The 15,406-nt window shown below is 43.4% G+C and overlaps 2 protein-coding genes across 2 annotated transcripts; one reads left to right on the forward strand and one right to left on the reverse strand.

The window, feature by feature from the left end:
- Window positions 1–535: 535 nt before the first annotated feature.
- tmem41aa (transmembrane protein 41aa) lies at window positions 536–5,144 on the reverse strand. Its single transcript, XM_070975517.1, has 5 exons — window positions 4,819–5,144; window positions 3,829–3,979; window positions 3,042–3,203; window positions 2,300–2,438; window positions 536–1,822 (listed from the first exon to the last, which is right to left on the reverse strand). Exons 1-5 carry the CDS (start codon window positions 4,989–4,991, stop codon window positions 1,602–1,604), a joined length of 846 nt encoding a protein of 281 aa, XP_070831618.1. The 5' UTR covers window positions 4,992–5,144; the 3' UTR covers window positions 536–1,601.
- On the forward strand, window positions 4,644–15,119 carry ehhadh (enoyl-CoA, hydratase/3-hydroxyacyl CoA dehydrogenase). Its single transcript, XM_070975514.1, has 8 exons — window positions 4,644–4,940; window positions 5,533–5,611; window positions 7,943–8,046; window positions 8,306–8,475; window positions 8,808–8,919; window positions 9,477–9,581; window positions 12,544–12,885; window positions 13,286–15,119. The coding sequence occupies exons 2-8, from the start codon at window positions 5,538–5,540 to the stop codon at window positions 14,536–14,538; spliced, it is 2,160 nt and encodes a 719-aa protein (XP_070831615.1). The 5' UTR covers window positions 4,644–4,940; window positions 5,533–5,537; the 3' UTR covers window positions 14,539–15,119.
- Window positions 15,120–15,406: the final 287 nt, after the last annotated feature.

Raw genomic sequence — 15,406 nt, forward strand, 5'->3', positions numbered from 1 at the left:
ACATGCAAGCAAGGAGGGTTGACAGAGTATCCAGGTCCGATTAAACAAAAGCTGATGAAACTTGTTCTGCCTTTGGGACTGAACAGAAAAGAGGGCATTCAACAACCATCCAAACACGGTGGATTATCTGAGGAAGGATTTAGTAAAGTTGGGTCAGATGTATGCAGAACCACAGCAGTGTTTTTTGTCCTGTCTTGTTGTTAAATGAGAAAACACAAAGCATTGCATGAGACTGTTGTAGGCGATCCAGTTATGTACTACACTTCATATAGCACTAGACTCTCAGTAGTGGTTTTACATGGATCCATTTCTTAACTGCATTTCACCATTTAGGAGATTCCTTTTGTTTCCTCAGTAGGTCACAACCCTCAAGTCCTACATTTCCCACGGGCCAAACGGTCCTCAAGGTAAACACCTCAAGGTAATCGGTGACTGTGCGCTGGACAGACATATGATCCATTTTTAGTACATCTCATGGATCCATGCCTTTCTGGTAACAGCCATGCTGTTGTTTTGAGTTGTGAGTGAACTGTATTGCTGAGCAACCTGGATCTGAGCAATAAAGAATATTTGGGGAAAAAAAAGATGCTGTTTTTCACGTTTACTGTTGTTTTTTCACCTCCAGGTCATTTTGTGATATGACATACCACAATTGTACCAACCAAGCTGTGAATTGCATTATACTTTAAAGAACTTCCATCTTTGAAGAAAGCAAAAGCTGGACTAATACAGCACAAGCACACACACATGGACCATGGAAAGAGGCAGCAAAGGGGATTTCAAAGCAATATTAAGGTTCAATATAACTGCCTGACTTAACTTCACATTCACTGATTAGAATCCAGCTGATTAGACATAATGACACAGAGACACACGTTCAGTCACAAAAGTCCTGATGCCATTGGTTAGTCAAAATGACTCTTGAACACGGCACATATCCTGGTCTCTGGAGTCTGGAATTTGAAAAACTTTGAGTTCAAACAGAGTTGAAAAGGTACAAATTGTCCGATACACTCTATTACAATTTGTAGAGAAACTGCAAAATGTGATTGTAAGACAAGAAAAATACGTGTATAATATATGCTGCAAACACGATCTGTATTTCCGTTTCAAATAAAAGAATTCACACAAACCCCAAAAACAATCATCTGAACCGTTCAGCCACTACAAACATGGAAGGCTGTTGCATTAACTTTTCCACATGTCCATGTTGGAGGTAGAAGTTTGACTGCATGACAGGCACTTAAAACATCAGCTGTTTACATTGAAGCAGTACTATTACTGTATTACAACAGTGTAAAAGCAAAGTTTCCTTAAAATCCTTCCCTCTCTCCATTCGATTACTGTACATTCATAAATCTATATACATACAGTGTGTGTGCTGTGCCCACATATGTGGCACAAAACACTGACATTTAGTAACACTTGGCTTTAGTTCCCACTGCGCCAGTTTCATTGTCCCACAAGCTGAAATCCCTCTCCATCTCCAGATGGCTCCAGAGTGGTCAAGCACTCCAGATAAAAAGAAAGCTTTTCACCTGTGTGTGCACAAAGTTCTCCTGAAGAGTCACCACACAGACGGCATTAAAGCAGGAAACAAATCACTGGACCTTCTTATCCACGACGAACCCGTTCTGCGACTGGACATCCAGTTTGAGACGCCTCTGACTGAAGTGGCGGATGAGGGCGCCGGGCAGCAGAGCCATGCAGGCGATGGCCAGCAGCTGCAGCAGCCGCTCCCAGGAGAACAAGTCATCCAGCGAAGACACCTCTGACAGCATGACACCTGTCTGGACACAGATGAAGTTGTACGGCAGGAGGCCTACAAAAGCAGATCAAGAACAAAAGTGCAGCATTATAAGAAGGTTTACTGCAGTGTTGTCTCTGGTATTTTTGTTTGGAGTCATGTGTCAAGAGGAGCAAGAATCCACATTTAGGGAAATCCGTGTCAACAATTTACCCACTCAAGGCCAAGTAACATTTCAGGGAAAATGCTGGCATGGCTGTGTTATGAATGAAAGCAGTACCACCATCTGCTGGACCTTCCCTTTCCCCATGTATTCCAGCATGCGTGAAAAGGCGCAAGATGGAAATGTCCCTGTGTGAAGCTGCATGTGTGAATAGTGAAAATCACTAGTGGTGCCTGACAGGTTATCCCAGTTTTCTGGGAACTATGTATGAGAGGTTTTTCAGACTGTGGGCTTCCTGAGTACATGATACACTGGATGGAGAGTGTGTCTTCACATCATTTACTGACAGCGCTAACAAGCCGTCAGTCAGGTGCTCCAGGTGTGCTTACCAATGAAGACTGAGCAGAAGAAGAAGGTGATGGGGATGTTGACAATCGGGGCAGACATGTTCAGAAACCAGTTGGGAGTCATGGGAAAGAATCTCAGGAAGAGCAGAAAGAAGAACAAACAGTCCTTGTTGTCCTCAACCTGGGAGATAAAGGTGAGATGTGAGAAGAGATGTTACAATCTATGAAGGGACAGTCGATTTTTTAGGTGTCAATATCATGTCACATTGCTTTCTGATACCATAATAAAAAAGAGCCACGTGAAACAAGAAAATATATATTACCCACTAAATCAGGGGTGGGGAACCTATTTCCTATAAAGGGCCATTTCAATTTTTTTAACATCCTTTAAGAGCCATACTAAATAACTGAACACATATATCACACTAACCTCTGCGATGATGAGTTACATTAAATGTACTCAACTGGGTAAACGTCAAAAAAGATTTGCAAACTGTCACATTCTGTTTCATCTATTTTACACAGCGTTCCAACGTTTTTGGAATCCAGGTTGTACTTGAGCGTTTTAAGCACATTGTAAGAATCATGTATAAGCAAACTAAAGATGTACATTTATATTCAGTGTCAGCGCTGTGCAGATCCTTTTCTCTCCATGTAAAAGATGTACAAACCTTGAGGAGCAGTTACTTGTTGAAATTTGGTGCATCTATGCTTTACAAGCTTGTACTAATAGTTTCAATATTTGTTGCCTTGAAGGATTGTTTACATTTTGTCACAAATGTACCTTCCTCTGTAGCAAGGAGACTTTATCAGGGAAGAGGTTGACGATGTAGTGTTTTCCAAAGACCCGGGACAGGAGGTAGCACATGGTGGAGCCCACAGTTGTGAGCACACAGGCAAGCAGCAGTCCTTCATATGGTCCAAATATAGCTCCTGCTAGAATGTTCTGCACAATAACAAGTGGAGAAGGCCCGGGTTACTAGACATCATTAATATGTGTGTGTAATGATGAGCTCTGACATACAGATCTACTCTATGTGTTCTTGTGAAAAGAGAGAAATACGGTGATCTAACTGTGGGTTTAAGTGTGAGAGGTCACTTAAACCAGCCTGTGGTGTGTGGTTGAGGCCTCTGTTCTGCACACTTAACTGTGCAGATTGCATTAATGTAAATGGGGAAGAAAAACTGTCACAGAAGTCCAGCATGGCTGACACACACAGGCAAGTCTGACATCTCTCTGCTGTTTTAGCTGAACAGTTTTATTCTAGGCTTCTGGCTTTAAAGATGAGATCCAAGCTGCACGTGACATGCAGCTCAAATGCAAGCCTAATTTCTTTCACACCTACCAGACATGACAGTTTTCAGGCTATTTTAAACGCATGTGTCATATTTTTCTGTCAAATATGTAAAAAATGGTGTGACAAATTCTTACCCATAAAGACCAAATGAACTGCTTTAATCATTTTTTTAACACACCTAACATAACAAATGTCAGTGTCTGCTGTTTTTGCCTTTTTCACAATGTCTGCCAGCATCAGTACAGAGAACTTCTGAGACTATTTTTACCTTACCAGGAATGAGGATCCAGGAATGGCAAAGGACTGCTTGTAAAGATATGCACTGCAGAAGAGTAGCAGGACATATCCAGTGTGCTCTGTCTTGTAAAACTGCAGGAGTTCAGCCAGTTCCCTCAGCTCCTCCAAGTCTGATGGGAACTTCAACCTGCGAGACCATCCAAGTTCAAGTTAGTCATCCATGAACACAAAGGGTTGGGAAATGTGGACAGAGGACATGAAATGCCATCAAAACATTTCAGTCATTAACAAATACTAAATCAAAAATCAAAGGTCTGCATTTTGTACTGGTAAAAACATGATGATATCTGGAGTTTAAAAGCATTTCTGGAATATTTACTTAGATCATAATTGTTTATTGGCGAGAAACCTAGTTTATTTATAAATTAATTAATTTGCGGACAGATAATCACTCAATAATATATGGAATTTTTTAGAGCGGAATACTAGTTAATCACTCCCAAGTTCCCATGTGATTGTAAATTGTTTTGGACCTGATGAAAAATTTTGACCTTTTTGCTTTTACTGGCAAGTATGAGAACTGAGGTTATAACTTTGGCCTCAAATTGTGATGTTCACAGTCGGTTTTACTAACCTTTTTTTTTTTTTTTTTTTTTTTTTTTTACAATTTAGAGTATCTAAAATGTTCACCCATGACTCCATTTATGTTAACATGAATTTACACAATTGTGTAAAACACTAGCTAATAAAAAGAGCTTTTCTGAACGTCTAATGCTACCCCACGACATTATGAATTAAGCTAGTTAGCTTATCGCTAACTCCAGTGACTCCTGCTTGTGTTTATAGAGTTTGTATGAAGGAGACAATGGGCGAGGTGGGAGCATGCTAACATTAGCTAGCGTTAGTTACAGTAACGTTACAGTAGCATACGACGTCAACAACTCTGTAAATATTGGGGGGATTATGACATAAACAAAAAGACGTGGTCCCCTCTGTCTTAAAGCTAATAACACTATCGTCAGTCACCTGCTGGGTTCTTCAGAGCTGTCAGTGGGCTGCTCGGACTCGGCTGTTTCCACATGTTTTCCTTCGGCAGTAGGATGAGGACGTCGTGGTCCCGCAGGAAGGTACAGCGACAGTGAATACAGGTAAAAGCTCGCTGCAACAATAACAGCGATTAATCCAATAAGTGAGCGCATATTCCTCACTGTGTGAGCCAGCACCCGGCTTCCCCTCTTGGTTGTCAGTGAAAGATGCGCAGAGAAACAATGGCTATCAGCCGCTGGTCCATCTTCTTCTTCAGTGACGTTTTTAACTGCAGCTGCCACCTTTAACGGTTAACCACGTTCACCAACAACTGTAGTGACGTCACACCCCGCATATCGATAGATTTGAGGTTATATTTTATTTGAATCGAAAGATATCACATTATTGATTGCTGATTTAATCTTACATATAGATAGCGAATTTATTGGCATTTTAATAAAAAATAAATAGGCACATTTTAATTTTCTAATCGGCTCCCGGCCACATGGGGCCAGTAATGCACAGACGGGTTTTTACCAAGTGTCAAGTAGAAGCAGAACCGGGGACGACGAAGAAGACCCTCTGTAAATATTCATGGTTTGTGGTGTAAAAAGTGGGTTAAAGGTGATGTAGTCTTTGCACTCTAAGTGAAGTTACAAAGTTCAGTGTGCACTGCAAAAACAAGTGCGATTGATTGTGGCGTTCGGTCGACAGGCTCCATGGCTCAGTATTCTCGTATTTCGGGATCCGTTGGCTTGATTACTCTCCAGAATCCGCCCGTCAACGCTCTCAGGTGAGCTGATCTTGATTTTTGTTTGTTTCTTTTATATATCTCGTCGAAGCATAATGTACTGCACACCTTTGTGTGAGGAGTCTGTTATGGAAGCGTTGGAGGTGCATTGGCTATCATAACGCTGCACAAGAAAAGGTGCAAAAAAAAAGTGAGGTTGTGCGCAAAAAGAATAACTTGATTTGTCAGTGCAAGCTTTTAAAACGCTTATATATTTTGCCAGAGGGTGGCGTCAGAGGAAAGGACTTTGACACTAGCAACTGTTAAGAACCTGGGCGTCATTTTAGACTCTGGGCTTAGTTTTATTCCTCATATTAAAAATATAACAAAGATTGGTTTTTACCATCTTAAAAATATAGCCAGAGTCCACCCGTTTCTCTCTCAGGCTAACACGGAGGTGCTGATGCATGCTTTTATCTCCTGCCGTCTAGATTATTGTAATGCCCTGCTCTCTGGTCTTCCCAAAAAGACTATCTATAACTTACAATTACTACAGAACTCAGCCGCACGTGTGCTGACGAGGACCAGAGGGCGGGAGCACATTACACCGGTTTTACAATCGCTGCATTGGCTCCCCGTGTGTTTCAGGATCGACTTTAAGGTGCTTTTATTAGTTTTTAAGTGTCTTAACGGTCTTGGGCCATCTTATTTATCTGACCTGTTTTTATCATACCAGCCCTCGCGGATCCTGAGGTCCTCTGGCACCGGCCTTTTGATTGTTCCAAGGGTTCGGACCAAAGCCCACGGGGAAGCAGCATTCAGCCATGATGGTCCGAAGCTTTGGAACAGCCTGCCAGAGTGCATCAGGACTGCAGAGACTCTTGATATTTTTAAAAGAAGGCTCAAGACTCACCTTTTTAGTTTAGCTTTCAATTGATTTCTTATACTCTTTTAACTTAGACATGTTTTATCTCAGTACTTTGTCTTTTAGCTCTTAGGTCCTTTTATTTTATTCAATTTTAGGTTTTAGGTCCTTTATTTTATTGTCTTTTAGGTTCTAGGTCATTTAATTCTATTGTCTTTTAGTTTTAGCTCCAGTGCTTCCTCATGGGGGGCCTCCGCACTGGGACGGGTGTCTGGTCTGCCCGCCGGGGCGTCGTCCTGGGGATCCCTCAGGCGCAGAGGACTGGGGGGCTCTGCACTGCGTGTGGAGTCCAACCCGGTTTGTCTGGGTTGGGGGTCTCCGTTGTGGCGGCGCTCCCTGTGGCCACGGCCGGTGATCCTTTGCAGTGCGGATGAGCTCCCCGTAGGTGGTTTTTTCTTCTCATGATGCCTCAGTGCCCTGCCATTTTCGTTGGGGTGGGTGTGTGTGGTTATGTGTATGTGTGTGGTTGTGTGCGGGTGGGTGTGTGCATGACGTATGTCTGCGGGTGTGTTGGGAGGGGTAGTTGCTTTTATATTGCTACGTTATGTTTTTATCTTTTGTTAAGCACCTTGTGCTGCATTTTTATGTATGAAAGGTGCTATAGAAATAAAGTTTGATTGATTGATTGATAGCACATTTACCCAAGTACTGTATACTAAGTATAATATTGAGTTACTCGTACTTTGCACGTTACACTACTTTATACTTTTACTCTGTATTTCAGAGAGAAGTATCGTACTTTTTACTCCACTACATTTATCTGGTTCATGATCATCTGCTATCTTACTTGAAAGATTAGGATTTTACATAATACCTCATAAAACCTTGATGATATGATGCATTGTTGTATATCAACACTCCATAAAGTAGTTCCGGCTGGTTTGTCCTTATGACGCAATGAATACTGTAAGATCGACCACTTTAAGTACAATTTGCTGATAATAATTGTGTACTTATAATACTGTGGTATCACACATACAAACAAGTCCTGACCTGCTGGTCAATGAGCAGCTCTGCTGGAGCAGTTAGGGGTTGAAAGCCTTGCTCAAGAGCACCTCAATGGGGAAGGGCCGATTCATCCTGTCCGCTTCTCTGCTTCACCACCATTTTACAGAAATGTATTCCATATTTAATGTATGTATGCTCTGAATAATGCACATCCGCTGAATTTAAGATTCCTCCATGCACTTTTTCACAACCTTTTCATTTAAGAATTGATCACATTTGATTGCGTGTCATTCAAGGGTGGAAGCGTAGAGAGTAAGCATGATTTCACCATGTCCAGAAAGTCACAAAGGGAATGATACAGTAAAATAAGTCTTGTTTATATTGTGTAGAGTATATTTTTCTGTCATATCTAAATATTATCCTTAGATGTGGGAATAAGATCTGTACTGAAGGGTTAAGTTTTGTACATTACATTTGTAAAATCAATGTCACGTGAAAATCTGTCTCATTTTTTCACACAGTGCGGCGGTGAGGCAGGGCATCGTTGACTCGGTTAAGAGAGCTCTCGGTGACCAAACGGTGAAGTCTATCGTCATCTGTGGCCAGAATGGAGTATTCTGTGGGGGTATGGATGTTTTTTTTTTGTTTTTTTTTGTCTTTTTCTATTTCCTGCAACTTCACAATGGTGGCAAAACTCCAAATTAGCCGTTACAAAAGGCATAAATGGGTGGGGGTGCATTGCATTTGTTCCCACATCACACACTGTTCCCTTGATATCTTCTGCTCAGTACAATAAACGAGTCCCTCTGCTCCTCAGCAAGGCTGAAGTTTTAATCAAAACTTAACCTCCCAGTAATATCGTGACGTAAATTTTTTTATAACAGGAGCAGACATCAAGGAGTTTAAGACACATATGTCGGGGCCTCCACTGGTACCTATGATCCACGCTATCGAGGCTTCAAACAAGCCGGTGGTGGCAGCCATAGAGGGCATCGCTTTAGGCGGAGGCCTTGAGGTGGCCCTTGGCTGTCATTATCGAATTGCACACTCTAAGGTTAGTTCATGCTTCAGATCTCTCTCTGTCTCTCTCTGTCAGCGTCTCCCGAATGTCAATGTCGAGCTGCATCACTGTCTAACTGACAGCGTTGTCTTACATGTTCCACAGTGACCCTTCATTGAATTGTTGTTGAGTTGCAGTCATTGGAAGCAGTTCATTGTTTGCTCCATTAAGAAAAACACAGCCTTGCTTGACCACCACATTTTTGAGATTTTTCACACTTCTATGTAACAATCACTATGTCAATATTGTCACATATTGTCACTATGTAATCCCACACTGTTCAGCACCTTCCACTCATCAAACTTAATGCTTTTGTGGCCTTTCAGGCCAGACTGGGGCTTCCAGAGGTGCATCTGGGTCTGCTGCCAGGTGCAGGGGGATCCCAACGTCTGCCAAGGCTCATCGGGGTCCCAGCTGCCTTAAACCTCATCACCACAGGTAGCAAAAACAGGTTAACCTTGCTTGACTATTACAGAGTTCATAATAGACATTTAGACAGTCTTCAAGTACCAGACCAGATACAGGGAAGTATCAGTAAATATGAAGAAATCTGTTTTCTTGCAGGGTTGTGTTTAGCACAACATGCAGATGTCCCTGCATATTATTGTTTTGAAAACCAATTATTAAGATTGCCCTGGCTGAGATGTTGATTGCACATCAGCCCTGTAAACAAGAAAGAGATTGGTAGTTTACACTGAGGACCAGCAGAGGTCAGCAGGTGTTTACTTTAACCATGCTCACTGCAAGAGGAGCCTTTTCCTGTGATTCACTGCTCTGCTCAGGTTATCTGAAATGTTCTTAATTTAATTTAGATTAACTGTAATTCTTCATCTTTTTAAGGCTATTTTTGTACTATTTTATTTGATGTCAGAATCAAGCAGGAGTCTTTGCAGTTATACTGTATTCGTCTTAACCACCAGAAAGGCTCGTTATTCCCCATCTACTAATTGGGAAGTGTCATGTAGACCTTTTGATGCCCTTTGTGTCTCCCACAGGCCGCCATGTGACTGCGGCTGAGGCACTGCAACTTGGAATAGTGGATCAGGTGACTGATCACAACAGTGTGGACACAGCTGTGAAGTTTGCCCTGAGTGTTACAGGTGAGACACTAAAAAACAAAACAAAAAAAAAAAACAAAAACACCACAAGGTACCCACTGGTATAAAATCAACTCACTCTTCATTGGTTTAAAAATTTATTTGGTAGAAAATTCCTCCCAGAGCAGTTATTTTGGGCGAGTCCGACATCAAGAAGTGTCGACATGCAGGTTGTGGAAGTCAAAGGAAGCAGAAAACACGGAAGGCAGATCCTCCACCACAGAAGCCATAAATGTTTCATGGCTCTGTCAGATGTGCTCTGATGTCTTCACTGCTTTTGCTGTATTATTCAGAAGGGCGAAAAGGGACAAACTTTCCTAGAATATTAATAATGGGCCTTCGCCAGTCATTTAGGAGGATGAGGATTTCCTCGTGCTTGTCAGTCAGACTCATTTACCCTCTGAATGGATTGTGAAAGTGTGCCATGTCCCTGCAGTTTACGAGGACTGATTGCTCAGTCTGTGTAAAGGGTAACCCATTGTTCTATGGTGATAATGCTAACGGGCAACATGAGTCGGCTCGGCTGAAAAATAAACCGTAAGATTGATTTATTGTGCATTTTTCTGACATGCGTTATTTTTTTCACTGCTGCTCTCATGAAGAGGTTATTTACGTTTTATTTTATTTTGGAGGAATATTTCAACATTTTGGGAAATGTGCACATGCATTCTTGTTGAGAGTTAAATGAGAAGATAATGCCACTGCCATGCTAAAAGCTACAGTACCAGCAGCAGATGATTAGCTTAGCATAGCTTAGCTTAGTATAGAGAAGGCAGTGGGAAGCAGCTTGCTTGGCTCTGCTGCTACTCTCTCTGAGAGCAGTATCAAAATCCTCATCTAACTCTGCAACAAAGTGAATAAGCACATTTCCCAACATGTCAAACTATTCTTTTAAGCTTTTAAGCTTTTAAGAATGTTTTAACCCTCTGGAATTGTGAACTAATACACACATCACCCACTCTGCTGTGTGGTTGTGTGTGTTAACATTGTCAGAGCACGTGGATGAGCACAGCCCTGGTTGTTCATTCTTTTGCCTGAAACGTACTGGAGAGCATGTTTTCATGACTGTAGTGTACTGTTTGCTGCTAGCTTACTTGACAGTGACAGCTCATTTCTGAGAAATTTCTGTTAATAGAAACCTGTCAGATAGCCTAATAGTGCACCTTTAGCAAACAGTCGCTCTGCATCTGTGCAAAATGTCAACGGCAAGTCTCCAGGATTGCATGTGAAACATCATTGTACAATCAAAATATGAATGCAGCCTCGCGCTCTTTACTAATGCTTTCTTCCACACAACACTGCCAAGATGACTTTGAGTGGGTGAGAAAGTGAGTGTTGTTAGTAAAGCTGAGGCTTAGAGTGAGTCAGACAGAGAAGCCAACAGCATACAAGATGGGAGATTTGAGGAGATAGGACAGAAATCTGTGGAGATTCTGACAGATACTCCAGTCTTGAGTTGATTAGCAGGGGTGTTAAATTGAATGTGTGTCTAAATATACAAACCGAGTGTGAATGTTTGTGACATTGAGATGCACGGCTGGTGAGTCAACCGCCGCAGAATAGATTTAGTCTGTCACGTCCAGAGATGCAAACATAAAAGCATTAAACAGCCTTAAAACTGGCACATGGGTATATTGTTAGGCAAAAAGCAGCGTGTGCACTCCAATTGATGCACTTGTGGGCTCATACACACACACACACACACACACACACACACACACACACACACACACACACACACACACACACACACACACACACACGCACACATGCACACACACACACACGCACACATGCACAGATCCAAGTCTCTGCTGGTGACGAGATTAACCTTTTTTTTGCCCCAGTAGTTGCAACATCTGCCCGCTACATCTGTCAGGACGAGCAGGCTTTCTACACTCTGCACAACAAATCCAGTGACACAGCCCCACCATTTACAGATTAACCGCTGCAATAATGCCCTCTGAAAGTACATTGGAATCACATTGCATTGCCACACAGCATCTCGTTGGCATGTCAGTGCGGACAGGATGTACATCTAACTGACCTGATATGACCTTCGTCATCATTCTTCCTCTGTTATATACTGATGCAGACTTAATTGTATTACGCAAAATTGTTAGTCGCAGGACTAAGTGGAGATAAGTGATCAGATGTGGCTGCTGTCCCTTTAAGCTTTGCCATGGTGACCCAGTTTCTGGCCCAGACCCACGGCTGAGAGTAATTCAGCGGCACTCCGAAGGATTCTGACTAGTGTCTCATGTAATCATGTCAGAGGAGACAGGAATGAGAATTAAGATGCTTTTAACAAGGTTGAAGCAGAGTGGCCTTCTTCTTCTTCTTCTTCTTCTTCTTCTTCTTCACTCTCATCGTTACCAGCTTTAACTCCCCATAAACAAGAAGGCTTGTGTTGCAGTAAAGCTTTTAGGCTCTAATTTTAAATGTTCTCGTGTAATTTCACCTGGAAAATTGCTCCGGTATTGTGCTCACAGGTCTGAGAATCACAAAAATTCAACCCCCCCCCTTTGCTCTGAAGAGTTGGAAATTTGCCAACTATTTTGCCCAGAACCAAATTGTTCCTATTCATTCCGTTTCAGATCAGTGTTATTCAAGGTGAACTGTAACAGTGCACTGGCAGAGTCCCTCCAATTATCTTGGAAATGGTCTGTCAAATCACTCTGCTCTTAGAAGCTTCTGGGGCATCTAGTGATCGAGTGGCCAATTACACCCGGACTGAGTGCTGGCTGACAAATTGGAGAAAGTGGAAAAAAGTGGTACTAATGGAAAGTAGGAAGCACTTTTCAGTTTAGAAAATAAAATTATGCAGGCATATTTGTGATGAAATGTCATCCCAGAGGCATATTTCCGACCTATTTAAAACTTTTAACTGGAAGCAAAAGTCAGAGAACTGCAAGTAAAAAGGTCCTTCCTCTGGAGTCATTTTTCTCCCATGTTTCTGTTTCAGGTCAGTGGCTGGATTCTCGTCGCATAAGCACTTTTCCGTGTCCGTGCCCGTCTGATGTGGATGCTCTGTTTGAGGAGGCGATGCAGAAGGTGCGTCGGAGTGCCCGCGGAGCCATAGCACCAGTTGCGTGCGTCCAGGCGGTGCAGGCAGCTGCCACCCTGCCTTTCACTCAGGGCATGGAGCGGGAGAAAGAGCTGATGGACAATCTCCTCACCTCCGGCCAGGCCCGCGCCCTGCAGTACAACTTCTTTGCTCAGAGAATCGTTGGCAGGTGGAGCATGCCCAGTGGAGCCCGCTGGGACACAAGCAAGCCCAGTCCTGTCCATAAAGCAGCTGTCATTGGTAAGCGCTTTGGGTTTTAATTTCTATTTGTCTCAGCCTTTTGACTCTTTAAACTATCTGTGCGGCATCTCCAAATTCAAGTTGCCCGTGGAAACCAAGCCCTCGTTTACAGTTCAGCTGAGTGTAAAGGGATGAACTCTTCCCTGCAGGGAGGATTGGATGTATGACAATCTGGATATGTGAAGCTCAGCAGCTTGTGCATTAAAATTGCAAGCTTTGGAAAAACTTTGTGCTGCCAGGCTAAAACTATTTACAGTCTAGTGTTGTGCACAGTGCACAAAAATAATGCTTTTTTTCAGTATACTTTCATTTTTCTCAGAAATATCTGTGATATTTGTGACTGGTGATTCTGAGGTGTTTTTTTTTTTTCTGTAGTCACGTTTTGATTGTGTCCTCTAAGGTCTCGGCACCATGGGGAGAGGCATAGCAGTGGCCCTGGCTCAGGCGGGGGTGTCTGTGGTTGCTGTGGAGATGCAGGAGAAGCAGCTGATGGAGGCAAAGCAGGCAGTATCCGGCATGTTGCAGCATGAGGCTAAGAAACGCGGGGTTGCTCCCGTGCTCGATAGCATCCGTTACAGCCCAAACATCCAGGCCGTAGCTGACGTCGACCTGGTCATCGAGGCCGTGTTTGAGGACATGGCCTTGAAGGAGAAAGTCTTCCAGCAGCTGTCTGCCATTTGTAAACCAGGCACTTTCCTGTTCACCAACACCTCTACGCTGGACATTGACCACCTGGCCTCTCAAACCCGCAGCCCGGAGCTGGTGGTCGGGATGCACTTCTTTGCTCCGGCCCATGTCATGAAGCTGCTGGAGGTGGTGTACGGGCCTCGGTCTTCTCCTCAAGCCGTGGCCACTGCCATGCAACTGGGAAAGAAAATTGGCAAAGTCAGTGTCGCTGTTGGCAACTGCCATGGCTTCGTGGGGAACCGCATGCTAAAGCTGTACCTTGAACAAGCTTTCTTCCTGCTGGAGGAGGGAGCTACACCTGAGTTGGTAGATGCAGCGCTTGAGGAGTTCGGTTTCGCGATGGGTGTGTTCAGAGTGTCCGACCTCTCTGGGCTCGACGTGAGCTGGAAAATCAGGAAGGCAATCGGGCTGGCGAGGCCCAGCTTGGCATCAGGGCCATCAGCTAGAGTCCACCAAGGCCACAGGTACAGCCCCCTGGGAGACCTGCTCTGTGAGGAGGGACGCTTTGGCCAAAAAACAGGCCGAGGATGGTACCAGTATGACACACCCAGCGGTCGGGTTGCCAGGTCTGACCCTTGGCTGCACAGCTTTCTGGAGGGGTATCGAGCCCAACATGGCCTGGTGGCACGACGCATTGACCACCAGGAGGTGCAGGAGCGCTGCATTTATGTCCTGATCAATGAGGGCTTCCGCATCCTGGAGGAGGGAATAGCTGCAGGACCCGAAGACATCGATGTCATCTATTCATTTGGCTACGGCTGGCCCAGGCACCGTGGGGGTCCCATGTTCTACGCCGGCATGGTGGGGCTGGCGAAGGTTCTGGAGAGGCTGGAGCACTACTACCAAGCTCACCCTGATGTGCCCTACCTGCAGCCCTGCAACCTCCTCAGGAAGCTGGTGGCCAGTGGCAGCCCCCCTATCCAGAAGTGGAGAGAAGTCATCAAGAAACTCCACAGCCAGCTTTAAATCTCAACCATTTCAGCTTTAATCTCTTTATTCATTTAAACAACGACGATCTTATGTCATGATAAAGAGTCAACGATTGCACTTACTTCATATTGCACTACATAATATTACTGATCTTTTTCTTATATAAATTCTGATTATGGGTGACATTGAATGAAACACCTTTTTAATAAAGTGTTGAACATGACAAGCTTTACAACGATTCGGCTCGCTGGGATGCTGAACTGTAGTGAATTTGATTATACAGAAGTATGTGATAAACTGGTAATTCAGTATACTATATAAGTTCGAAAACTACTGAAATACAATAATTTGAATATATTGTCTCATTATATAATAACAGATTTCTACAAAGACTCCCGGAACACAATCTGCTGTTAAATCTTCCTCAGATGCATGTAGCAGAGATGACTTTACAATGATAACAAGATTATCCTACATTCGGCTTGTTTGGTCATTAATTATGTATAATATATTTTGTAATTTACTGTATGTACAACATGTAACGATGCCAATCTAATCTACATCTACCAGATGATGCCTCAATAAAGACCTACTTGATCTGCTTGTGTGAAGCTAGTATGCTATGTACAGTATTTAGTCATTGTTTGGCTTCTTATTCTAACTCTCGGAGTATTCAGGTAACTGCTTGTGACATCTCATTTGATTTGTTTCATCAGACTTCTCCAGAGAAGAATAAAAGCTGTTCTGGTGGGTGTCGGGTTTCTGCTGACCCAGCTGCAGCGGTGACAGAGCAGAGCTGAGGGACACACACACACACACACACACACACACACACACACACACACACACACACACACACACACACACACACGCAGCGCAAACTGCTTTTATATAAATCAGTGGC

Source organism: Chaetodon trifascialis, chromosome 12 (assembly GCF_039877785.1).
Source record: "Chaetodon trifascialis isolate fChaTrf1 chromosome 12, fChaTrf1.hap1, whole genome shotgun sequence".
Taxonomy (NCBI): domain Eukaryota; kingdom Metazoa; phylum Chordata; class Actinopteri; order Chaetodontiformes; family Chaetodontidae; genus Chaetodon; species Chaetodon trifascialis.

Excerpts from the sequence above, each read along its gene's own strand:
- tmem41aa (XM_070975517.1), bottom strand. The coding sequence starts at position 4,991 with ATGCGCTCACTTATTGGATTAATCGCTGTTATTGTTGCAGCGAGCTTT. Across the intron at positions 3,204-3,828 it reads TTCCTGGATCCTCATTCCTG|AACATTCTAGCAGGAGCTAT; the intron begins GTAAGGTAAAAA and ends GTTATTGTGCAG. Across the intron at positions 1,823-2,299 it reads CTTCTGCTCAGTCTTCATTG|GCCTCCTGCCGTACAACTTC; the intron begins GTAAGCACACCT and ends CTGCTTTTGTAG.
- ehhadh (XM_070975514.1), top strand. The coding sequence starts at position 5,538 with ATGGCTCAGTATTCTCGTATTTCGGGATCCGTTGGCTTGATTACTCTC. Across the intron at positions 8,920-9,476 it reads CTTAAACCTCATCACCACAG|GCCGCCATGTGACTGCGGCT; the intron begins GTAGCAAAAACA and ends TGTCTCCCACAG. Across the intron at positions 12,886-13,285 it reads CCATAAAGCAGCTGTCATTG|GTCTCGGCACCATGGGGAGA; the intron begins GTAAGCGCTTTG and ends GTGTCCTCTAAG.